The 27,573-nt window shown below is 37.4% G+C and overlaps 1 protein-coding gene across 1 annotated transcript in view; it reads left to right on the forward strand.

Moving 5' to 3' along the window:
* The window catches only part of CNTN1 (contactin 1), a 239,818-nt gene that overhangs the window by 199,221 nt on the left and 13,024 nt on the right, over positions 1 to 27,573 (forward strand). The window contains exons 18-24 of the mRNA XM_061467767.1: positions 3,818 to 3,967; positions 7,121 to 7,191; positions 11,327 to 11,561; positions 15,212 to 15,315; positions 21,456 to 21,642; positions 23,426 to 23,538; positions 24,678 to 24,834. Of these exons, the coding sequence (XP_061323751.1) occupies positions 3,818 to 3,967; positions 7,121 to 7,191; positions 11,327 to 11,561; positions 15,212 to 15,315; positions 21,456 to 21,642; positions 23,426 to 23,538; positions 24,678 to 24,834 (1,017 nt within the window). The remainder of the gene's footprint in view (positions 1 to 3,817; positions 3,968 to 7,120; positions 7,192 to 11,326; positions 11,562 to 15,211; positions 15,316 to 21,455; positions 21,643 to 23,425; positions 23,539 to 24,677; positions 24,835 to 27,573) is intronic.

Genomic DNA, 27,573 nt, shown 5'->3' on the forward strand with positions numbered 1-27,573 from the left:
ATCAGAAAATTATAATGATAAAAATATAACGGGGATGCTATTAATGTCTGCTACAGGGTTTGGGAGCAGGTACCATCCTGTCAGTAAGTTGTCAATAGGTTTGTTCCGAAGACTTTGAAGGCCTGAACTGAATATCGAGAAATACAGAAAAGAACAGCACAGAGTTTTTACCTGTTTTTTGCCTCTTTCCTTGTTGCTTGAAACATTACACATCAGCTGCTGGAATCATTAAAGATTTATTTACAGGTTAATTTTGATGACAAACAGGTGTCTTTATTTCTATATTTGTTATGCTGAAAGTTGGTTAAAATTGTCTGCCTTTTCCTGGGAACAGGCTGAGTTCCAGTTGCATTAAACTGGCATCCCTAGAGAAAACATAGCTAAGATTATCCTTGTAACCACTGGATGTCATTGTTGTGCCACATAATTGCAGTTGAGGATGCACCTACCTGAACACAGGGCATGCTAATGTAGTTTTTTGCAAGGTTTAACATAAACACATAAATCATTAAAATATTTTTAAACTAGTAGTATCTTTGAATACTTTATAAAGGATAGAATTGCCACAAGCTATAAAGAATTGTCCTGTCAATATGATTATGCCACTGTAATAAATTAAACTGAAGTGAATTCTGTGTAATCAGGGCATCACATACTCAGCATTTCTAAATACTAAGAATAGAAGTAGTTTCAGCTACTGCCTTTCATTTAAGTTGTCCCTTGAAACTACAGAGGTAGATGTCAAAGAAATAGACTGACATATTGGCCCGAAAAATTGTTACATTCTTAAAGTAAAAAGTTAAAAATACTAGGCCTACTGCCTTAAATCATATTTCTCTCCTAGAATATGTAGTGTATGTAGCTCTATTGTATATAATTACCTCCAGCAGGTAGGACCAATACATAACATGTTAAAGTACCTTGGAAGATAGAACTAGAAGGTCCCAGTTCCTTCCTATCTCTTATAGAGTCATAGAATCGTTAGGGTTGGAAAGGACCTTAAAATCATCCAGTTCCAACCCCCCTGCCATGGGCAGGGACACCTTACGCTAAATCATGTCACCCAAGGCCTCGTCCAGCCTGGCCTTGAACACTGCCAGGGATGGAGCATTCACAACTTCCCTGGGCAACCTATTCCAGTGCATCACCACCCTAACAGGAAAGAATTTCCTTTTTATATCCAACCTAAACTTCCCCTGTTTGAGTTTTAACCCGTTACCCCTTGTCCTGTCACTACAGTCCTAATGAAGAGTCCATCCCCAGCATCCCTATAGGCCCCCTTCAGATACTGGAAGGCTGCTATGAGGTCTCCACACAGCCTTCTCTCCTCCTGGCTGAACAGCCCCAACTTCCTCAGCCTATCTTCATACGGGAGGTGCTCCAGTCCCCTGATCATCCTCATGGCCCTTCTCTGGACTTGTTCCAACAGTTCCATGTCCTTTTAACGTTGAGGACACCAGAACTGCACACAATACTCCAAGTGAGCTCTCACGACAACAGAGTAGAGGGGCAGGATCACCTCCTTCGACCTGCTGGTCACGCTCCTTTTGATGCAGCCCAGGATATGGTTGGCTTTCTGGGCTGCAAGCGCACACTGAAGCCGGCTCATGTTCATTTTCTCATCAACCAACACCCCCAAGTCCTTCTCCACAGGGCTGCTCTGAATCTCTTCTCTGCTCAACCTGTAGCTGTGCCTGGGATTGCTCCCACCCAGGTGTAGGACCTTGCACTTGTCATGGTTAAACCTCATGAGGTTGGCATCAGCCCACCTCACAAGTGTGTCAAGGTCCCTCTGGATGGCATTCCTTCCCTCCAGGGTATCAACCAAACCACACAGCTTGGTGTCATCGGCAAACTTGCTGAGGGCGCACTCAATCCCACTGTCCATGTCAGCACCGAAGGTGTTGAACAAGACTGGTCCCAACACTGATCCCTGAGGGACACCACTCGTTACTGGTCTCCAGCTGGACACTGAGCCATTGACCACAACTCTTTGTGTGCAGCCATCCAGCCAGTTCTTTATCCACCAAGTGTTCTATCCATCAAATTGATGTCTCTCCAATTTAGAGACAAGGATGTTGTGTGGGACAGTGTCGAACGCTTTACACAAGTCCAGGTAGATGACATCAACTGCTCTACCCCTGTCCATCAGTTCTGTAGCCCCATCATAGAAGGCCACCAACTTGGTCAGGCAGGATTTCCCCTTAGTGAAGCCATGCTGGCTGTCACCAAGCACCTTGTTTTTTTCATGTGCCTTAGCATGCCTTCCAGGAGAATCTGCTCCAAGATTTTGCCAGGCACAGAGGTGAGACTGACTGGTCTGTAATTCCCCGGGTCATCCATTTTCCCCTTCTTGAAAATGGGGGTTATATTTCCCTTTTCCATCACCATAGTAACCATCACTGGCACCACTGCCAGCTTTTACTTAATTTTTTGGCTCCTCCCAGCTTGGCTCAGTCTTCACTTTAATAGGAAAGTCACATGATGAACAGTCCAAATTGATCTTTCATCAGTGTTTAGGCTATCATTTAATGCTGCTAATTTTCAATGTGCGGAACAAAAAAAAATATACTTTGGCGTTGCACTTTGGAATTATTGTTGTTATTGCTACTACCATTATTCCCAACCCAAATCATTCATCTTAGGTTGCATAACATCGAGTGTGTCTACTTCACAATACGGAAATATGTCTGAATGGGTTATGTAACAAGTTGTTTACATTTATGTTGCTCTTCCCAGTTAAGGAAATCAGATTCTCATTGTGTTGAGTGTTCATAATTATTCTGGGAATTTGTGACACATTATGATTAAATGAAAAGATTGAATGTGCCCCTTAAAAAGGAATGAAAAATTTATATCATGGCTTGAATGCCATAGGAGGTTTACAATGGCTCTACTGACTGGACAGAAAAATAATTTGAGTTAAGGATGAGAGAGGCTGGTGGGCCGGAGGAAATAAAATGGAAAGTAGTTTTCTTTCTCCTACAGGGCTTCACTTTGGAATGAAAAATTTAAAGATCATTAGGTAGAGGAACGTTGTGTCACCATCCTTACACTGACATGCCTGAGTTTTTTTGCAGTCATCGCATTTATACTCTAATTACAAATTAACTTCCCAGTGCAGAATCTCTCATTTCTCATCTCCCCCTGAATCCAAGGCTAATTTGACAAACCACTCTTCACCCGTATAATAAATGAAAGCCCTCTGTCTTTCTATAACTGCAGGCAGCTATAGAAACAACCCCTATTGTCTGTGAACTGTAGACAGTCATGAATTACTTATGGTAAAGAAGTCTTTACCCTTGCTGGATCTGAACTAGGTAGCAAGTTGTAACGTGCTCTCTAATAAGGTACACCAAATAGGACTGCAATTTATAAATCACTCTTTATCAGCTGATCGAACCCTACATTTGCATGTCTATATCCATGTCTATATCATGAATTTTTATTTTACTGGTTTTGCATTCCAGATTTCTCATTGCATTTGTCTGTAGGTAAATTGAAATTCTGCAACTACAATATGTAATTAGTAAGTATATTTCATAACTACATCTACTGTGTTTGCTGGTTCACACCTAGTTAAAACATACAGGTCTCTAAGGGTTTATATTATATAGTGTCATAGTTTCCAAATTCCTAGTTACTGCCATGAGTACTTCTTGTAAAATGCAGTATTCCCAACATACAACATCAAGTTTCTTTCAGTTGTCTCTGTGTGACTGCAGAATAGCAGTAGTTTTGCTGAAATCAACCACATTGTTGGCTGATCCTAGTGTAAAAATGCAGTTTTCTAAAGCAAAATCTTATTTTTTTTTAGAACCAGCAGATATTGAAGGAAATATGGAATCTGCTACTGTGATTGATTTAATTCCATGGATGGAGTATGAGTTCCGGATAATAGCAACAAACACTCTGGGGACAGGAGAACCTAGTATGCCGTCGCAGAGAATTAGAACTGAAGGCGCTCGTACGTAAACAAAATTTTTGTAATTTTATTAATCAATTTTGTAATTTGGTTTTCATTTAAAAAAAACCAAAACAAAACACATTATAAGATGCAAGTCCAGAGAATATATTTTCAGCCACCCACTACTGTAGATTTTAGTCAGCAAATACCAGACCCTCCAGATGTGATAGTATCGAAGCAGACAGGGAAGAAACATCATGATACAAACACCAAATTTGCCTCCATTGCTGAAATAGAAATACACTGTATCTTTCAGAGACCTCTCACTGTATCTATGTCAGGCTGTGTATGCATGAATGCATGCACATTCTTGGGACCAGGGTGCAGGACTTGGGAAAAAACATGCGTATTGAACAAGGAAAATGCACAATTTCTGTTTGGTTTGTATTCTAACTGAAGAATACGCGCCAGGATGTGTGTTATACTGGATAATGCCATTTTTCTGAGATTGAAGGTTTGGAATTGTGTTTTCTCACTCCACATCAAAGATGTGACATTATCTGACTCAACATATGCTCTTACCAGTCTAATTACTCAGTATTAAAATCTCAGAGCATATTTAAGGATATCCTTTAGTCTCAAGCACATCCTTTTTAAAATGAATTTTCAAAAATCAGGAATTAGATGTTGTTATTCAAGATAATACATTTTGAGTTGACTGTACAAAGGAGATAGCAGTGCTCTAGGAGGTGGTGTATCACTGCAAAAAGACTATATACCAGTATATCCTCCTTAACACATATTAACACCAGTATATCCTCTTTAACACATATTAGCACCCATGCGCGACCTAAATATATTTACAATTGTTGTTCCATAGCTTGAGATTTGAAACTAAAATCTCAAAATAAAGTGTTAAAATTAATTTTTGTAATGAAGCCTGCTAGGTCATTACTTTGATTAGACAGTATTTTCAAAATAAAATGTACTTGCATTGCAAATTTCAAGATATTTAATAAAAAAGACCCACATCTGGTCCAGTAAAAATTTTGTTGCTTAAGGAGAAAGGAAATACAAATTTGTTAAATTAATATGGACAGGGAGGGAAAAGCCACAGAACTTTAACACTGAAGTAGAAGGAAATTGCCTATAAAATTGACTACTAACATCAAACACTTTGTGACTTAACAGCTGTATTTGAAGGCCCAGGAATCTAAATGAGACATCTACACATGCTTCCTGGAGTGCTTGGTGCACAGTAAACATTTTTGAAATGTCAGAAAAGAAACACAAAAGGAGGGGGAAATAATGCTCACATGTCGAATAGTGGTAGTGTCCTTCAGTTCACAGTGTTCATGGTATTCGTTGTAACCTCCCCAAAAAAATCCAGTTTTGTAACAGGATGCACAGGATGTAGTGCTTTTGCAAGAGGTAGTTTGTTATCTGATTCCCCATGCACAGCAACATTATCATCTCACAGCACGACGTTTTTGATGAAACAAAGCAAAATGTTAATGCAGTCTTTCTAGGCATCAGCCAGCACTTCTGGCCATGCCAAAGTAGGGTATAAAGTAGTATAAATTTGCAGATGAACTTCTGTGCCCAAGTGCATTTTCTGCCAGGAGGTGGAATTTGTTATAAGCAGCAATAACAGGATTTGGGTTGGACTCTCAGCTTTCATGGTGCTACAGAACCAGCACTGCATGTGCATTTTCATGTAAATCTGAAGAAGGTAAATATTTTATTGCACCAACAACCCATATCCACACACTGTAGTTATTTTAAACATTTGTTAATCAGTGCTGCATCTTTGTTGTACTGTATGGGTGGCAAATAATGTGTGTTAAACTCAAATGTTATCCGTCTTCTTCTGTTTTGAAGTCACTCTTTTAGATAACTGTAATTTCAGTGACTTTTCTTAGCATGTTAAGAATGTGTGCTATAATTTTTCTTTTTAATGAAATCTGCTTGCTTCATCAATAACACATTTCACAATGATTTCTTGTAATTCAGTGATTCAAAGTCTGCTTTTGTATATATTAGCTTCTGGATATTAGAGTAATTGCCTAAGTATAGCTGTATGAATAAGTAACCTGCTCATAATGGATAGAGAAACCTGGGTTTGATGGTTGAGAGAATGAGAGAGATTCTCTTGAAAAGGGTAATTTCTAGGACACTAGACAGTCTGTTTTCTCTTCTCTGGTAGCCTGTGTATCTTCTTTGACTACTTAAGCGCTAAAGTTACATGATTATAATAGATAGTGTGACTAGTGTGTATTTCACTAGTAACTAAAGGTAGAGTAATAAGTTCAAGCTTCCTCTGGAATTGTCATGATATGTATGTTTAGTCTCGTTCTCACATAATTTGTTTTCTGAAAGGCCAGAAATAAATAGCACAAACCATGCACTGAATGCTGATTTCAATTTCAAATGTATTCTTACATATTTTTATCCTTACTGAAAATGAATTTATCTCTGCTTTATGTTTCTCCTCAGCTGACCCTCAGAGAAGACCTCAGCAAATATCTTACTTAAATAGTGTGAGAGCATTTAGGAGCTATCCCCTTACTATCTTGTGACATTCACTCATTAGTGGAGAAAATGCCTGATCATATAAGAATTTCTAACACAAAGAACATGTTCATGTAGATAGGGCATATAGTTAATGCATCTACCCATTCTGAACATGCCAATAAAGAAGAAGTATGCCGCTAATCTACAGTAGGATTAGGTTGCCAGATGCTTCAAAGATATAGCCATGGGTTTAATCTTACACATTGCAAGTAAATTCATTGAAGTAGATGAAGCTGATCACAGTCTGTTAAGGTAAATACATGTGTAAGTAAGTCCTGAGTGCTTGAGCTCTTGGCATACCGACATATGAGGAAGCGCAAGAACAATGTGCAGTGCTTCTCTGAGGACCTATGAGGAGTATTGAGTTTCTAAATATTTGATTAAATATTTGTAGAGCATAGAGTTAAAAAGAAAAATGATTGCTGGCTATGGTTACAACTGGAATATTTCCTGCAGCAGTAGCTATATATTAGACTTGTAAAGACCACAGGTTCTGACAGCTGGTACAGACTATCGTTATTTTAATTGTGTGTGCCATGAGTGTTCATTGGGTACTGTAAAAAGAAATGTAAATAGTGATATTTTACTGACTGCATACTTTGTAGTAAGTAAGTTTTGTCATCTCTTCTATTTTTCTAGCACCTAATGTGGCTCCTTCTGATGTTGGAGGAGGGGGTGGAAGCAATCGAGAGCTGACAATAACGTGGATGGTAGGTACTGCACTAAGATGCAAAAAGCCTGTGCTTACTTGTATCTGATCTTGCTCCTTCTGATACCCATGGAAGGTTTGTCACTGGCATCTGTGAGAGCAGGATTTGTACACAGTATATAAGTTTTCAGATTTTTCTCATAAAAATATGTAAAAAGGAATGAAAAAGACAAAATTTTAGATGTTTATAAATTGGACATTTCTAAAATACAATTTAAAACGTTCTCTGAGTATGCTTCAAAGTGTTTGAAATAATGCATTGATTTAACCACATTTGAAAATTCTTTATATTGTATCTTTGTTTGAGGCTTATTGTAAGTTATAACTTAATAACGTACAGATTTCCTTACTACAACTAAAAGTAGAATGCCTTATGACTTTACTGTGCTGTGCATATATTTACAGCCTTTATTAAAAAAAATACATTACCATTTTATAAACTAGCCTGTTATAATTATTAACTTCAGTTTTAAGGGAATTCTTGTATAGTCACTTTTTATGAGGTTTAGTTTATGCTAATGTGACTGGTTACACAAAACAGTGTTGTCCCATGCCACAATTTAGCCATTCATTGGTACCCATGTACCGATGATGATGGTTTTTTTTCTCCAAGCCATTAGTTTTTCTTTAATGATTATGTTTTAAGCAAAATAAGGAAAAGGGAGATAAAATGTTAACTACAAAAATAATGGAATGCAATGTTCAAAAAATTAGAGTGTTACCAAAAAACCTTTTCAGTAAACAAAGCTTTGAAAATCTCATGTCTCTCATGTACTGTAGGCATTCAGTTCATGATATTTTGTTCTTAAAAAGTCTTGTAAATACTTCTATATATATATGTATGTAAATGCTGTCTTTATCTAAATGGTGTTCTGGTATTGAAGCAATGGTTTTTAAAATTTACCTATACTGTGGAGAAAAAAAAAAATAATCCAGGGAAGAAGGGAAAGAGACAAGAAGTTGGGAAGAAAGCAAAACCCAGAATAAGAGAGAATAAGGTTTTATAAGCAAACTTTTTCTGTAGGTGAAAGTTGCATGGAAACAGAGAGTAAAGTCTTTTGAATGGTGCAGGGGAAAACTAAGGAGGTAAAATAGAGTAAAAAAAAAAATGCCTGTCTAATTCATGCCAGAGCCTATCAGTATCCAGCAAAAACAGTTACAGAAGCATTACCTCTGGCAAAGAAAATGATTAAATGTTATGTTTGAAAAAAACTACTGAGTTTGTCTTGCTACTGTGTGCCTTCATAAGGCTATGCGGCACATAAAGCACATTATGTTTGTGTCGTTTGGGGATTAGTTTGAGATGTAGCAGCTTATTTACCCCTATGAAGATGGCTTTTTTCTTTTTTTTTTTGTGGAAATATCATAGTTCCAACAGCAACTTTGTCATTGCTGTATAGGGATCCTCCTTGCAAATGTGCAAATTTTAATTCCTATGCATAGTTCTTTCTTTTTGTACTGAAGGTTGATTATACCTATTTGGAGAAATTCTCAAGTATGACACAGAAAGTCAGCCGTATCTTTGGGCTAACAGATTTGGGGTTTCCTGGTTTGTTTTGTTTGTTTGTTTTTTTTTACTTCAGTTCAAAATAGTCAGTCTTCTTAGGTATTTTAGGAATCAATTTACCTAAAGAAAAAGATCTATATTTCTGAGAAAGGAAGATCCACATTTCTGTTAAAATACATTGAAAAGGTTATTTCTTAGTTCCACTACAAATAGGTTTGGAAGTAGATGGGTCCTAACTGATTTGATTCTGATCTGTATTTATTTTTGAAGAGCAGAAGTCAGAGAAGAACACATGCAATGGTCAGTTGCACAAGACCTAGATTATTTTATTGTTTCTTCACAAGTGCTGTTATAAAAACTTTAGCAAACTACAAAGCTACTTCTTGCACTGCATGTTGAAAACCCATACTTGAGGCATTTTCAGTACAGTGAAAATATGGTTGTGACTGAACTAAAAAAAATAAAAATAAAACCAGGACAATAGTGACTAATGCAAGATCTGAAGTAGAAGATCACTTCAGTCTTTTCTATATTCATATTGCAATTATTTTGCTTATCTAATATCATGCTTTTTACATCAGTCCTGTAATGAGTAACTCAGACAAATTAAGCATGGCTTCAAATACGTAATTCCCAAGAATCTTCCAAACTATGTCTAAGTGTTTTCGAACAGAGGCATTATATTTACAGAATCTGTCTGACAACAATATATCTATCTGTAAGTTTAAGATAAAGGTGTATTTTGATTCCACCAAATGTGCTGACATTTGCATATGCAACTCAAAATATCCTTAATTAAGAAGAGAGGAGCAAAATGTATGGCAGGTTCACATGTTGCTGACAACCCCCTTTCAGAATTTGTTATGATTCATAAGCCTGAGTGGAATGAGACAGCCAGAGATACAATCAAAGCTCTTCTAAGTCTTGTTTTGAAAGAAGAACTGAGAAAGAAAGCTAGGAGCGACATGCCCATACTTCCTTATTTTCCCCCATTTGTCTTTCCCTCTTCTGTTTTGTTTTCCAAGGTTTTTAATAGATACTACAAACTATTCAGCTACTTAGACCTACTTATTATGTGTAGCCATTGGAGGGCAAGCTGCTTTCAACATTTTATATAAGACCTCCCAGAACATATTTTTTTAGTTCTGGTTTTCCAAATTTTTCTCTGGATGAAAAACATTCTGAAACTAAGGCCACATCCAGGCTGCTTACTTTGGCATATGAGATAGGATTCTGGTTTAATTTAAGCCACAACATACAATGATAGATTCAGAAGAAGAGCTATTGAAGGTGACCCAGTCCAGGAAATCTTTTACTCTTTGAACTGCAAGGTTGCCTTAATTTTCTTCTTGTTGTGTTATGTATACTGGTGTTCTAATCCATGTGTTATGTTTCTGAAGACAAAACTTACATATTTCTGTGGTTCCAGAAATTTAGTGTGTTTTCATCAGAATTTTCTTTCTCAGAGAATCTTTGGGGTTTCATTTGAGCTTCCATCAAATATGAATATCAAAATTTATGAGCTAGGTTGTTTTTTTTTTAGCGTGTTCCAATAATAACATCTAAGCTTCATGAATCCTTACTCAGAATATCTCCACACATGTTGGCTGAAGGGCTACAGAAGAGGGCATAAAAGGCGAAGATCCTCTGCTGTACTGCTTCAGGCCCTTTGCCTTTGCTATTTCATCTCTGTGGGCTTTACAGTACGGGAAAAGGTGATGCAGGAAATTTATTTTCAAAGTATGCTTTTGGTTAGCCTTCTGGTGCACTGATGAATGACATGATTTTGGCCTGTTGAGTACACTGTCTAATAGTTGTGGTAAAGGCTCCGTGGACTGAGGAGGGGTCACTGAATGTACATCTTTGGTAAATTAAGCCAAATTCATTATAGCAGATTATTGCCCATAATTTTGTATTTCCCAGTATTACTGGGTATTGGAAATTGGCTATAGTTTGAGGAAATATTTTGGTACCTTTAATTCTTATGATGAAAGTAGGAGTAATTTCTCTTAAACTTGTACCAATTAGAAGCTAGGTCGATAGTCTAAACCAGCAACTGGACGCCCTCTATCATCAATGGAAAGTGGTAGGGTAAATGATTCTTTGAATGTGTCCATCTCTTTTCATCAGCTGTGCAAGTTGCCTAGGTGAACAACTTTAGGTAAATGAATATAATTTGAGACAGACACATAGGTTTTCTTTTCTCTCTCTGTTTCACAAGAATATCTATCTCCACACATGCACATAGATCCATGGTGTGTCTGTGTTACATACCTACTATCACACCTTAAGACAGCCTTTTTTGCTAGCTACAGCTGAGAGTAGTTTTAGTACACAGTCATTGTTTCTTTCTGTAGGTGATAACATGATGTGTGTTGCATTGAGTTTGGGGGAGGAACAAGATCTTAAAATCTTTTAGTAGCAGATATGCTTGTACTGCAGATCTGCATAATGAAGATGGCATATTTTTAAAGAGGGTGGGAGCAAACTGTAAAAGCAAACCAGGAGAAAATGGAACTTCAGCATTTTTACATTGTGAATATCAATGCTTTCTGTATTATTTTTTTTTATTAGAAATCTATTTGTTTAGTTGGCTATAAAACTAATGTTTTATCTTTTGCCTCTTTAGCCTTTGTCAAGAGAATACCACTATGGCAATAATTTTGGTTATATAGTGGCTTTCAAGCCATTTGGTGAGAAAGAATGGAGGAGAGTCACAGTTACTAATCCTGAGATTGGCCGGTATGTCCACAAGGATGAATCAATGCCACCTTCAACCCAGTATCAAGTAAAAGTGAAAGCTTTTAACAACAAAGGGGATGGACCATTCAGTCTCACGGCTGTCATTTATTCAGCACAAGATGGTGAGTGAAAGTTTCTGATAAGCTTTACACTGAGGGTCCAAATTGGTACTGCCAACATCTATAGAGAGAAACCGGTCCTTGATACTGATCTGTATAGCAGCATACACCTTCATCAAGGAGGGTGTATATTGCTCACACAAAACACTTGCATTTGTTCTGAATAAAAAGCTTTAGACTCTGCTTTCTATGTGATGCAGAGCACTTGGTTGTACTTGCTGTCAATGAACACTACACAGAAGTATTCAAGATTCTTCACACCACTTGTTGAAAGATTCAAGAATTTAAAAAAAGAAATTCTGATCTTCATATTGATTGCCTAGAACATTAACATCATTAGCCAGCTATGTCTCTGTGATGTGTTAATACGTGTATTTGACATATGTGTAATTTTTTCTTCTTAACAAACCACACTAAAGCCTATTATTCTAGTAGATCAGTATCAGAATTTATCCCCAAATTGTGAAAGAATGATACTTCAGTTGTATCCAGTTCTATTTCCAGCATGTTTAGAGTCTAATATAAATTATCCCAACCACATTCTTTATTCTGGTTTGGATGTTAGAGCTATCAAGTGAATAATCTAATGAAAACCTGTTTGACATTCCACTAAAATCTTTCTTTTTCTTTTTTTTTTAATTTTTGGTGGAATTATTTCACATGCTGTGATCTTTAGGATTGAAGTTTAAATAACATTTCCAAACTTAGAGGGAAAGAAAAGTACTAGAAGGTTTACTTTAAATCAGAAGAAATATATACAACATCCTAATTGCAATATAATCACACAAGCCTGTTTAAAAGAATGTGGTTTATTAATTCCTGCCAGAAATCCTGAAGATTGCTCATATTTTTCTTTCCATAAAGCAGAATCTCTTTCACAAAGTCAACAGATCCAGACCAAAGAGCCAAGAGGAGGGATATGATAACAAGGCCACATTCTCACACTTCCGACTGTTCTTTACTCTGTGTACTTTATGGAAGATTTATGTCCATGATTCCCATTAGTACTAATGGGAACTTTGCACACAAATCACCCACACAGAGAGAAAAGATAAAATAGTCCTTTCGTTTCTTACAATAATTCAGGATTCAAGATAGCAATACTTGGCTATCTATAGAGGTTAATGCTAATCCTTTTTCTCAGAAAAACGTACCTTAGGATATTATCTTCAACAGCTGCTGCAGCAACAGAACAATTGTTTTTGCAACTGTATAAATGAATTAGTAAATAGTTATGGTGTAATAAAAGTCATATCTGCCAAATAACATTTCAGTATCCATCCTTTCTCAGACACATTATGTACAGCTGACTGATAAGCTCCCAAGTGTTTGTATTAGGTTAATACTAACCATGTCAGGGATGGCAGTGTGTTTGGATAGATCTCTTAAGGTCAGAGGCATAGCAAAGTCTAGTAGCTCCAAAAGACAGAGGAAAAGCAAATGTGCAGGGGTGCCACCTTCCAGATACAGAAGTCACTTCAGTGGCTGCTGATGTTCTGACATAGACTTCAGCAAATTCCAGACACTTGATAGAAACACTTGCGGTTAAATTACACCAGATGCCGGCAGCAAAAAGAATAGAAGCTCAGTGAACCTGCTTCTTTTCTCTGATTTCAAGCACATGGGTCACCAGAACAGTCAGATTCATGGTGATCCAAACCTTCCCAGTAGTGCTCACAGCTTCTGTGCAGAGCTATGATGTTGACTATTGACCAGATGGATACAGGAACTTCAAGATGGGTTAGAAAGAACTTTTCCAATAGATGTAGCAGAATTTATTCCAAAGAGCATTCTGCAGAGTTTTCTCCTGGCATTTGGACTTGTACAGTCACCTCCATACCTTGTAGTATGCTTACTGGCTCCCAGCCTTAACTTTATATGTCTACATTTAGAAGATAATTATGTGATGACCACTATGTTTTCAGCAAAGAGAACAGATTGTGAGGCCCACATGATTGCTGCTTTTTTGGTAGAATTATTGAATTAGAAGGGTGGAGAAAAGCAGCTGATGTAATCTTTCTGGCTCAGGAGACACTGTAAAATATTTATAGAAATTTAATGCCAAATCGAGATTTAAATTATTTGGAGCTCATAAAAAAACATAAGCAGATAAAATATTGTTTATTGTATCAACAAATTTCCTGGCAGTTGGAGCTATTCAATATGAAATACTTTGGAAATTCTGTAATTGATACCACAGAGAAGAGTCTGATAGTTATTTGGGTAGAGATAAAATGATTACATCTATTCTAGCTGTACTTTTATACCTCCAAATCAGCAAGTGGTATTACTACCATCAGACAATGCAACTTCTCAAAGGTAGTACTAAGGTTTTAAAGCAATATGGTCATTGCTTTAAATATTATACATATCCATATTCCATATGGAAATGTATAAATATACATACATAAATAAATATAGCATTTCCACTAAGTTGTAAATGTGGGCATCTTCATTCATTTTAGTAACTGGGGAATTTCTGTGTTCCCATCTGTTTTAAGCCAAGTTCCATATCTGACAGCTACTAGTCATACCTGCCATTGCTAGTAGTGAGTAATGATTGCTAGTAATGAGTGCACAGGCCTCTTGCTTATCTAAATTGCTGTCATTATAAAAACAATTTTGTAATAATGTATCATTTTTTTTAATTATACATTTGCATTATTAACAGCCATTGAAAGACAATTACAAAAGGTAACTTTGCATATAAGATTATTTTGTTACCTGGGATACTTTTCATGAGAGATGTAACTGACTTTTTTTCTTAACAGTGGCTGTTTTGATGTATAGTTGACTGGATGCCCAGTTGGAAGATTAAGTGTATAAAAGCTTTCCTCAGCTCAGGCTGCCATGCCTGTCTGTTGCAACTTGTTCCAAAAGGTTCGCGACAGAGAACTGTTCTTAGCTTGGAAAGCTTTATCTTTTATAGACATTGCTAAGTTTATACCTTTTTAAATTCCTTACCTCATTTGAAATGCAAGCAGCAGTGAAATTAACAGATTCTCATAATGAAACTAGAACTTAATATTCTAAGCCCTGAATAAAAGCGTATCACATGATCAGAGTCTGTATTCTGCTTTGGCTGCTGTTCAGAACTAAGAACACAAACAAAACCAACAGTCTGATGTATGCTTGATAGAAAGGTGCTCTTGGATAATTTAACACCTATGTTCAAGTTTATATATGCCACTGGCCAGCACTGTATTGAATGTCTGGTCTATGAAAACTTTGCATCGTCATAACTAAGTGATATACACATGATTATTTGTGTGTAACTAGCTTAAAAATATCTGATGTGTATCATCTGTGAGCTGCTGCCCAATTTTCATAAAGGATCACTGTATGCTTCATTCTATTTATCAAAGCCCAGTTTCAATTTATACACATTTCAGCACAGAATCTATTGAAGCATAAAAATACATGGTCTGAGCCAAGTAATAGGATCATTGTTTTGTTTTTATAGAGTCATTTTCCATACAGATCATCACTGAATTTAAAGTTTATTCAAGTGAAACCAGATTGAAGATTAACATGCTTGGCTGCTTGATAGCAATAAAATAATAGAAAATATTAGAGTGAGAAGAACCCCTATGAGTGAGCATAGCTGGATCACTGGATGAGATTGAATGATTAGCATGTGTTTTATCTTCCAGCTCCAACTGAAATACCTACAGATGTGAGTGTAAAAGTTTTGTCATCTTCAGAAATGTCTGTTTCTTGGCACCATGTTTCTGATAAATCTGTGGAAGGTTATCAGGTGAGTTTAGAGGTGACACTGTCTAGATTCTCATACATTTAATTTCAGTATTTAAATTCAAGAATAATTCCTACTCTAGCATTCTCTCTAAGTTTCACTTATGTTTAGTTGTCATTTGCTGTACAGCTTTCACATCCTGAGAAACAGATTATTTTTGTGCTACTTACTTTGTTACTAAAACATATTAACAAATGTACATGCTCATTATTTCATGAATCTTGTCTGTGTTAAGTAACTGAATGCCTATCTCTGTCTTCTGAAAACATACTGAAATTAAGTATTGAGTGTAATTGTCAACACAGACGTGAAACTGTAACTAACTTATGGACCAATTAAATTATCAGCAGTTATTAATATCACTTACCCCCAAATTCTATAGTAAGTGAGACTACATGACAAATGCCCAGAATCCAGTATAATAGAGACTTGCTATTGTGCAAGACAACGATTTTTTTTTATAATTTCTATTCTCCACATGAAAAAGAGCTTCAAGCTATATTCATCTGGTCCAAGACTAAGTGGTACTACCAGTAAAAATTATTCTTATCCTTGTACAAAGATGACAACAGCCACAGGGTGGGTGCAACCAGAAATGGCCATGTAGTACTCCAGAAGGGAAGTCTTAATATCATCTATTCACAGTGGATGCTGACAAACTGCAATGTGCAGCCGGCTTACTTTGGCTGCACTCCAGAATAGAGATTTGGGCTTTAGTTTGTTAGTGACTTGCTTTGTAATTTAAGTTGTCAGTTGCTTGGTGGTAGCCTCTGTGTTCCAAAATAAGCACATACAAATGTGAAGAAACCTCGCAGAATGTATTTTTATAGCTGAAATCTATGAATAAATGTTCTTTTAATTAAAGGTACTTGTTTCTATATTTACCAATCTCTGCTTCTGTCTCCATGAGATTTATGTAATACTTTTGGGATACTGGAATAACAGCAGAGATCTCAATAAGAACTAGCATAATGCCCCGTATAAAGTTTGATTCTGCACAGTACACACATAAAGTTTTAAAATTGTAAACAAAGGACACTGGGGCTTGAAATTAAAACAGTGACATCCATGGTAACTGCTAATTTACTAAAGCACTCCACTGGTTTGGTGTTTTCATAGGGATTTTGCAGCTAGAACAGGATAGGCAAATTCATGGTCATGACTGAGAGCTGGGTGGAGTGCCCAGATCTGTGAGCTGGAGCCAGCCAGCCGTGTAGCTGTGTTGCACCCCCAAGCTGGGAAGTCTGTGCAGAAACTGGGCGCGAAGCCTGCGCACCCTGCATAACCAGAACAGATGCTTGGCAGGCCCACACCAAGGGACTGGTGTGGATGTGGGGAGAGCAGCAACAAGGAGTGCTGGGAGACACTGGGATTGCAGTAGTGATAGAGCATGACAATGGATGCTGAGAATGGCAACAGGGAATAGGGTAGGAAGGTTGGAAGGGTGAGGATAACTGAACAAAGAACATGGTGGGAGAATGTTCCCATACCTTTTGGTCATTTTTATAATTTTACTTCATTTTACATAAAGCTGTCTGAGTTGCTGTCAGGGGACAGCAGGGGAAGAAGGGGAGGGAGAGAATACAGCAGGCAAGAGCAGGATACATGGAACAGTCAATAGAAAAAAGGAAAACAGTTGGAAAGAAGCATAGAGGATCTTTGGGCTGGAAAGAGAATTAATCCTGTTCTGATGCAAGGTGAGGTACCCTGGGAATGGGTGGAGAGCTCTGTTACACAGACTGTAGATATGTGGGGTGTGGTCTTATTTTGATAACTGGAGTGTAACTTCATCCAGTCCTTCCTAGAGAAGTACTACATTTCCACAAATCCAGTGTGCACTGGGTGGCTTGCATATGTACAGTGAGGAGGGCATTAAAATATGAATTTCTTCTCTTTTTTCTCTTTTTCTAAAGTAATTTTCTAGTTTTCAGGACTGTGGAAAAACATTCCTATCTGGCTGCACAATAACCAGGCTGATAGGCATGAATTACTGCCCCATGGAGCTTGATAGGGTGTTAATTATGAGGTCATTTTCTCTAGAGCAATCACCAGTCTCATTCTAGTAGAAGGGAAAGGAGCAAAGGGCAAGCTTGTGCTGTGCTCTGGGCAAGAAGAAAGTCTCGTGCTCTTGAAGATCGGCTCTCCCATCAGTCCTGAAGGAGCCATAGGACAGGGCAAAAATAAAGAGGGCTCTTCTGGAAGATCAAGGAAGCAGATAGTTACAACTGAAGTTGTGAGGGAAGGAGCACTCAAACTACATTATAAAACTCCAGTGAACATGTCTGGAAGGCTCTGTCTCTATTGGCATCGAGAAATACTTCAATATTTATTTTTTAATTACTCTGCTGTAACACAGGTTAGCAAAATCCCTCATTCACCAGAACACCTTCTCAGTTTCTTTTTGGTCTTCATTATTACCTGAAAATTATATGATTGACCTTGTAAATGCTGGAGTTTAAAAGGTGGGAGTACCCTGAGCAAAGTACCTGAAGGTATTTCACCTGTGACACAATGAGTTTCTCACCAGGAGGAGTCAGATTTTCTTGACACTAATGCACAGTGTCAGGATGATTGCCCTCATGGTGATGAGTGTGAGCTGATGCATTTTGCCATTACAGAGGGGTATCCTCAACTCACACTTAAAGGAGAGATAAAGTATGAAACCTGTCTCCATACATATAGAGAATTTAAGATTTATGAATCCTTACAATAGCCTCCTAAGAGCCACAAGTGTTTAGTGTGTGCAGTCCCAAAGATGCTATCTTTATTTCCCAATGCTTCTATGCAAGGTATGTTTATTTTATTAAACCAATGTATCACTGCTCACCACCATTGTCCCTCGTTTACTGAAATATGTTATTAACATTCTTTCTTAATTTGAGTAAAGTATCCCTTTTATGTTTCTGCCTTGTAAAACTTTCATGACTGTGAGAGCTGTTGTTTCATGTTTAATATGCAGAAACAACTTCTAGCATATTTCTGTATATTTAAATTTGAGCAGAGGAGAGGACCATGAAAGAGTATTTTTCTCTGATTTCAGCACAGAGGGCTGCACTCATTCATGATGGATAAACTATTCCTTCCTACAGATCACTGTTAGCTTATCTCCTACAACAAACCATCCTTATCTCCTACAACAAACCATCCAGTAAAATACCATCCTTTGTCCCCTGGGATTCATGACCAATAGATTAACTAGGTAAATGCAGAGCACCAGGAAAAACAGACTGTCCAAGGTTATTATCCAGGCTCCTTAAGTAAAAGATAGAGTGGCTACTGAGCAAAATGGCAAATGTGGTTTCCTGAAGAAAAGGGGCATTTAATTCTAGGTATCCGCAGAGGTTAGAGAGTGAAAGAAATTTCTGATTTCGTTCAAGAGTCTTTTGAATTACTTAATAAGTGAAAAGAGAAATGTAGAAATAAAGAAGACAGTACTTTTTCTTAGCCCTCAAGAGAGTCATCTAACTTCAATTTTTTTCTTTTCCAAGAATAGTTACAATGACCCAAATATGTAGTTATGACTGTATTTTAAATGAAAAGGTAAAGAACATTCTGAGTGTATGACACACAGCTCACACACTGTAGGAGTAGTCAAGTCTACAACATTGAAGCCAAGAACAATAGTATTTGGGATTTAAATTTATTTTAATTTTTAAGTTATATTACTTCTGTCTGAAGTGTAATATGCTCTCAGTGAAGTAATTTACATTTTCATTTGTTGTTCTCACTTGTCTTGTTTTATGCTGTATATTACTTGTTATATTACACCCTTAGCATCACTGTAGTGCAAATGAACAGTAGGATTGTAGAAAGTTTTTGCAAGTCAGAAGTATTCAAAGGCTTCCAGCATATGCCCCATGATTAACAAAAGCTTCACATAAAGTATGTTTGCTTTAAGTAAAACAGCTACTTAATTAACATAGTGCAACATACTAAAACTGAATTAGTCTTCAATAGCCAGTTAAAATCAACAGCAAAGATACCATTGGTATTGTCATCGCTAATAAACTTTCAGCCATCTAGAACTTCACAGACATCCCTTTGCTGTAGACTAGAAACTTGTTTGGACTTAGGGGCAGAGATAGGTATGACAACCTCTAGCTCCTGATGTACATGCCCCCTCACACTTGTGTCGGACACTTACGTTCACAGCTTATGGTATACAGCTGGTTGCATTCAACAACAGCAGCTTATCTGCAACAGTTTGTTAATCACATAAAAGAAAATTCTTATTTGAAGATGACAGTCAGACCTTCAGCTGAAATGACCATGCCGGTTTCAGATTCATCAAACAGAAGTTACCACCTTGCTAGAGAAGCCTGCACGATGGATAGGGTGCACATTCCTCACCCTCTTTGGGATAAAGGCTGTTGACTCCGTAAAATAGCCACACTGATAAGTGTGAATTTCATGAGTGTGAGTGCCTAAATTACAGTAAACTGATGTTGAGGATGCGTAAACACTGTTCAGAACATATATTTATATAACTAAACATTACCTGTTTGTGCCTGTTGAAAGGCAGGTATACATACTGTATTTAAAAATCAGAGCCAGTTTGGCTGCAGATAAAATGTGATTATCTCTACACCAGGAAAGACTGAAAAAAGCCATTAGGATATTTTCACATTTATAGTAATCAGAGTATGAGTAACCTCTAACACTGATGGATAAGACTGAGGCAACAAATATTAACAGAAGACTTCAGTATTTAAATGAGAGTAACATGTGCGTACTCATGTTTGATGTTACCGTATCCAAAGACATTTGAAATAGGTGACAAGAAGTCCTCTACTGCACTTCTCATTTGGCCACAGTATGTGCTTTATAAATATTTTTATAAAACATTTTAATTTTAATGTGAACAAGACATAACAAAACCTTGCCAAGCAAGGGTTGTACCCAAGATTTGTAAAGAGGAGAAGTGCAGTCTGAGCACCTTGACAAACTATCTGCTTTGCTAGCCTATAATTTAAATGAAGTTTCAAGAAAAACTAATGTCAGCAGAACAGATACTAAAGCAGTTGCTATTTAAAAGATAACATTACAGGATACCTAATGTCACCAGTCAAATCTTACAGAGCAAGATTTTTTCCTAGAGCCTGAAATTACCAAGAACATTAACCTCTTCCTAAAAAAAAAATTAAAAGCTCCTCATTTATCATACCCCAGAATCATTATGAAGACAGGCAGAAGCTGAGGAGAAATGTTGGGAGTAAAAACACTCAAAACCAAACCGTAATGGGCATGGCTTTCCACATTTTCAGGTTAGTGCAGTAATTTAGTCTTATGCAAACAGCTATAAACCAGACAAAACCCAGAGACTGACAGTGTTTTACTCTCATTTGCATCTCACAAAGCCATGCAGACTAGAACCCTACAGAATGGCATCTCTCCATAGGAATTACTCTTCTTTAAACTGGAGCTTTGTACTGTGTAATGAGTTAAAGTAGAATGGAGCCATTTCTTGGGGGGGGGGGGGGGGGGGGGGGAGCAAACACACAATTTCTGTATGCAGTTGACTTTGGATTGCAAGATGCTACAAGCTTAAACTGATGCCTTTCCTATTGTTTAAGAATTTTCAGGTTCTTTCTCATATACTTTGTCAAATGTCTTATTGTACTACGAAACCTGATTGAATTTAGCCAAAGAGCTTCAGAAAATAGTTAGGTAACAGGTACCAGACCTGCACATATAGATAACACAGTGAGTACTTCTCATTCCCTAGATAGAAGTACAAAAGGATTGAATTTGTAAGACATTTTAAACAAAATATTGTGGAAATATTAGTAGAGTTTAGGCTACACTGTAGTGTAGGAAAACAATAATAAAGTTCAGAATAAAATGCTCAAATAAAAGAGCAAGAAGAAAATAGTCTTGTTCTCTGAAGGCATTATCCATCTCCCAGACTTTTAATGACATAGCTGAGAACAAGTTAAACCACTGTGAGTGTAAAATCAAAGTTTATTTCTATTTGTTTAACAACTTGGTTAAAATCAGACTGTAGAAGGAATTTCATGCCATTGCTGTTAGATTTCTTTTAATTCGCTTTCTACCCAAAGTATAGAAATATCCAGCAAAATCTTTTTTTTATAAAATTTATTAATAAATTTGTGAAGTTTAATCCTTATATTTTTTTCTCACAGATTCGTTACTGGGCTGCTCATGATAAAGAAGCAGCTGCACAGCGGGTACAAGTGAGCAATCAAGAATACTCAACCAAACTCGAAAACCTGAAGCCTAATACTCGCTACCATGTAGATGTTTCGGCTTTCAATAGTGCAGGCTATGGACCTCCCAGCAGAACCATTGATGTCGTTACCAGGAAAGCACGTAAGTAAATGGAGCATTAGGTTAAGTACAAAGTCATGTACTTCATTATTGGATGTCACATCATGTTTTCAAATGTGGCTTCTCATTCATATACCAAACGTTCTCCCTTTATGTGGTATTGGTTCTTTATCTGAAAATGTCACTAGACTCTCCTTCCTCTGTTTTCCTACCACGTACAATGTGGATATTTTACAGAGGGGTGTAAAGAGACTGAAGATTATAGGCTCATAGGAGAGTCAGCTGCAAACGCAGGTCAGGTTGCTCAGGGCTTTATCCAGTTGGATCTTGAAAATCTCCAAGGACAGAGAGTGCACAACCTCTCTGGGAAACCTGTTCCACTCTGAGCATTTAGTATAAGCCTGTTTTAATCAAATTTGTGCCTTTGTCACTTGTCCTCTTGCCATACCACTTTGAAGAGACTGGATCCTCCTTCTTGATAACCTCCCTGTAAAAACAGGCACAGCCTCTTAGGTCACCTCCAAAGCAGTTTCTTCTCCAGAGTTAAAAATCCTGTCTTCCTCACCTTCCCTTCACAGGATGAGTGCTCCAGCCCCGCACCAATTTGATGGCACTCTGCTGAACTCACTCAAGGTTTCCAGTGTCTTTCCAGTACCGAGGGGCCCTAACCTGGACATGATATGTCCAGGTTAGGGACTCGTCATCAGGGACTGTATCAATAGGAGAAGGGATAAGGGCTTTAAACTTAAACAGGGGAAGTTCAGTTTAGATATAAAGAAGAATTTCTTTACTGTGAGGGTGGTGAGGCACTGGAATAGGTTGCCCAAAGAAGTGGTAAATGGTCCATCCCTGAAAGTGTTCAAGGCCAGGTTGGACAGAGCCTTGGGTGGCATGGTCTAGTGTGAGGCGTCCCTGTCCATGGTAGGGGGGTTGGAACTTGGTGATCTTAAGGTCCTTTCCAACTCTAACCATTCTATGATTCTATATTACAAATGATGAACAATTCAGACCAGCTATTACTTAGGCAGCTATAAGCTGTCTGTCTTATATGCAACAGTGAGAATGATTCTGGCAATTAAAGTGTGACTGATGCCATTTTCATTAACAGAGGATCAAGCAGCCTTGAAAAGTGGGTGTCTGAATCACACCCTTGAACTTTCATGCCATAATAGGTTTCTGAATATAGCTCCTGACTTAATGAGGATACCTAGCACTGACATATGCTGGGCAATTCAATTAAGGAATATGTCTTGTGTATTTAAAACACACTTATATGGGCTAAAACTATGTACAACTCATTTGAGGATTTCTGTCAGTAAATAGTGTATTGTGCAACTTGCACCTGCAGGGTTCATTTTCGTTGAATAAGACTTCATTTTATAAGCTTATTGTGAGAAATGCAATTAATGGTTTCTACAGTGGGGTACTCCAATGTCTACTGAGTTAAATGCTTAGAAATACTTTAAATGGTTAATTAAATATTGAATCTCAATGAATAAATATTGCTTAAGCCACATTTCTGGGAGGTTCTGAACATAGTTGCATGCCAGCAAACACACATGGTCAGCAACATATTGAAGGGTAATGTTGACCACTTCCATTCTGGCAACACAGAAATGCAAACCCACAAAGCAGCCACTGTGCAAGCCGTCCAAAATTGCCTGGCTGGAGCTGTAGCAGCTCTTTCCAAGAAGGAGACTATCCCTTAATCATTTAAAGATCAGCCTAATTTCCCTTTTAATATTTTTACATGTCTTAATAGAAACGTCATTGAATGCTTATAAAATCTCATTTATGTGCATATTATACGTATGTCGTTTTTCAGCTCCAAGCCAGCGTCCAAGAATTATCAGTTCTGTGAGATCTGGTTCAAGGTACATCATCACCTGGGATCATGTGAAGGCTATGTCAAATGAATCTGCAGTTGAAGGATACAAGGTATGAAAATATCTTTTATCTTTTTGTATCCTACATGAGCTGTATTTTATAGGCAGTGTTGAATTTTTATACCTAACTTAAGCATAGTTGCATGCTAAAGAGGTCGCAGACATCAAGTAGGCTTAGGGCAAAGCCAGTGGGCTTAGTCAATATGACAAGAAAACACTGGGGCACCGAAACTCATTTGGGTGGTAAGCCATATTCTGGGAAAGTTTAGTTCAGTGACTGCAGCAACCATATTTCCCTTATGCATACATCTATTGTCTATTGGCTAAAAATAATGCTTCAAAAATTGTACACTTTACAGGTTTTCCTTATAATAGTATGCATTGTTCCAGCTTTCTTTTCACATCTCTAGGGGAACTACAGTTCCTGGAACAAGAGTTCTTTAAAGCCTGGGAAGGTAGAGGAAGGAAGGGACAATTAACATCATTAGATGCAATTACTGTAGAACTAGAGCAAGTGTATATACTAAGTATAGGGTGTATAGGAAGCTTCAAAAATTAATTCCTGTTTAACTTTGCTGCTTGCTTGGCAGTAAGAAAATGAATATTGTGTCCTACATGTACAAATTTTGCTTGAGGAGTTGAACTGCTTCCTGGGAATTGCTGACAATGTTTCACAGAGATGATTCCAAAATGGATGGGGATATTTCCTAAAGGTCCCACAAGACATATACCATCACATTTGCAATAGTTTGACATTGATAGAGTTAACAATAAAATTAATAATTGTTTCATTTATTAAAATAATAATAAATTTTATGTAGGAAAACCCAGCTGAGTTCTTAAGATTTTTGTTTGATGCTCTTTGCCACATGCTTTAGTAACTTAGAATCATAGAATCATCATAGAATCTTCCATCATTTAATTACTTGTTTCAAATGTAAGGGATGAAATTATTTTTGAAAGGTGGCATAATTTTGTAACAGATAAAATAATGAGGAAATATCCTGTCCAGATTCACCCTATGTAAAAATGGAAAAGGTAGTATCAGCCACTACATTTTGGTATTTATACATATAGGCTTCATATATAAATAAAAACGTAATATTTTTTCTTTGACATATTGTACATACGTAACTGTGTTTTCATGGAAATGTATCTTTTCAATAACTATGCTTACTATGTCTTTACCAGGTACTTTATAGACCAGATGGACAACATGAAGGCAAGTTGTTTTCAACTGGAAAGCACACAATAGAGGTCCCAGTCCCCAGTGATGGTGAATATGTTGTTGAGGTCCGAGCACACAGTGAAGGAGGAGATGGAGAAGTAGCTCAAATAAAAATTTCAGGCAAGCAGATAACTTCCTTTCTTCTTTCCCACACCCTTTGGAAATTTTGGGCTGAATATTTTCCTCTTGCATATTATCCGGAAATGGGTGCTCCATTCCCATCAAAACTTCCAAGAGGCAGCTCTTCAACATTGACTACATTGAGAATAAGGGTTTATCTTAGAAAATTTCTGAAGACTCATCAGTCTAGCTCACTAGATTAGCACTGCTAATCTTCCAAATATGAGTCTGTTTCTACTGGTGCGTGCCTCCAGTTATGCTCCCACTTCTAGTATGTGTCCTACAAGCATAACTACATGGTGCAGGCCTCAGGCTCAAGATGTCAGCTTGCAATAATCCTGCAGTTCCTTGTACCTGCTGCCTCTTACCTCATTCTTTTGTCAGCTGCCACTAAGAAAAGTAACTGAGAAAAGTTAGTGGTCCTGTGTGATCCACAGACCAATTGCTAGGGAAGTTCTACTTTTCAGGGAAGAGGAAAGCTGTGACATGAAGGGATAAATAAGCAACGAGAAATGCGACATACTGTAGAGCGGTTGGGATGATTGGTAAAGAGGGGAAGGGAGCATGCCTCAGGCTGATTTAACTTGTGCTCAATATTGACTCTTAATACAAGCTCAGACATAGTCTGCACATCTCTTTCCTGTTAGTTTTGTAATGTAAGTAGTGCCTTAGCACACAGTTTGTGAAGTAGAATATATGAATAAACATCAAGGACTCGGACAGTGTCTTTGCAAGGTTATAATTTAAACACTTACATTGTATTTGTCTCTTTTCATTTAAAAATGGACTTGGGGAATAGTAAGGATTAGACAACAACAATATTCTTGTCACACAGTGCAACCGTTATGTCTTTAAAAAAGCAATGCCTATGCTATATTATCTGTGTACTTTCAGAGAAGCTTCCCATTCCTAAAGGAGTGGACCTCCAATCTGTTGGTTTTCAATAATATGTACAGTTTATATAATCTAGTCTGAACTCATGGGTATCACCATTTTTGTTTGTGTGAAGCAGGTATTCCACTCCTGATCAAATGGAATGTAGAGGTGGAGAATCCTTCATTTGCCATATACTTCGTTCTTCTGATTAATCACCTGACATGGTTTTGCCTAAGTTTTTATCTATATTTATCTAGTTTGGGGGTCTGGCCATTGTTTCCTTTAATAGCTTTTGTCTAGATTAAAAAATCTTTTTTGATATGTTCTCCCCATTAAGAAATGTATATATATCTGCCAAGTGACTGATCAAATGCTAAACAGACTGAGCACCTTGAATTTCTCCATGATAACATTTCCTTCAGGTCATTAATAATTTCATCAGCTCTTCTCTTCCCCTCTCCAACTTCTGAGAATTTCTTTAGGACTGTAGACACTATATGCAGTTTTAACTCTGCTGTCTGTGGAGATATTCTCACCTCCCTACCCTTGCTACTACCATCATTATTCAGGAGATATTTTCATTAGTCAGTTATTTTCCTGCATTTGGCTGTAAAATGGTGTTCATCATGTTTGTCCAACACCAGCTCTAAATCCTTCCTGGAATCCTTGCTTTCCAGCGTACAGTGTCCCATCCTGATCTGTGTGACATGTCTCTTTTTAACTTAATGTATAATTTTGCATGTGGTCATGATGAAGTACAGTTGTTTTGAATTGCTTAAGTTTCCATGCTTTATGAATGGGTTGTTGGCATCACTCTCTACTACTTTGCCATTTTAGTTCATGTACACAGTTCTTTAATTCTTATGGTTTTGATGAAAATGATTGGGTTGCATTTGGTCTACTATTGTTAATTGTGGCATTACGCTAGAAATTCAATGACCATTCTTCAATAATTGTCTTTTGAAATCCACCAGTGACTGAATTATTAACCCCTTTAACATGTACTCTGTTAATTCTGTGTACCATTTTCCATGAGAATGTCCTGGGGTACGAGTCAACCACTCTACAAAACATGTAATATGTTGTGTTGTATCATACTCTGAGGGAATCACTATTAACATATTTTATGAGCTGCAAAAAAGTTGGAGCAACCTCTATCCTTAGGACACGTCCTAGGTCATCTTTCTATCATATGTATGTAATCACCTATGATCAGTACCCTTTAGGTAGCAGCAGATAGATTACTTCCCAGACTGGAAGCAGAGTCATCATTTCAGTACAATGTTGAGCCCAAGCTGATCAGTCTTGCCAGTAAGCCCTGTCCCAAGCATGCCTGTACAGAGTTAGCACCTCTGGGAGAGTTAGCATTCTACAAATGCTAGTTTGCAGAATTTTTTATTACTCTCTCTTCCACACTGCAGACAAGTTTTTAGCCACAACTTCTATCATTCATAGCCCAGCTAGACAGAGAGGGACTATTCCTCTGGTGGCCTAGATAAAATAGCATTCTGTGGACTCAGTTTAAGAAAGATTCAAAAAGGGGCAAATACCAGGGTAATCTCTTTGGAATGTGTGGTATACAGAGAAATGTGCAAGCATTTCAGGCTATTTCTGGGCTCAAACTGTGCTTTTTCCAAAAAGCATAATGAAGTATAGTTTCAACACCTAGTTTTTGGTCTTACAGAAATCTTCCAGTATGTGACAGGGTTTAGAATAATTGCCCCAGAAGGGTGATGACTGGTGGTAAGCTATTAAGTAATGATAATTTTTCCCAGAGACTTGCAGAGAATAGAAGATTTAGTTTGATAGGAATGCGTGTTCTGGTGGTCAACTGGCCAAAATGGAACTTAGATGCTTACAAAG

This window comes from Pezoporus flaviventris, unplaced genomic scaffold (assembly GCF_033815535.1).
Source record: "Pezoporus flaviventris isolate CSIRO_AGI_PZ_B2104156 unplaced genomic scaffold, CSIRO_AGI_Pfla_v1 ptg000045l, whole genome shotgun sequence".
Taxonomy (NCBI): Eukaryota; Metazoa; Chordata; class Aves; order Psittaciformes; family Psittacidae; genus Pezoporus; species Pezoporus flaviventris.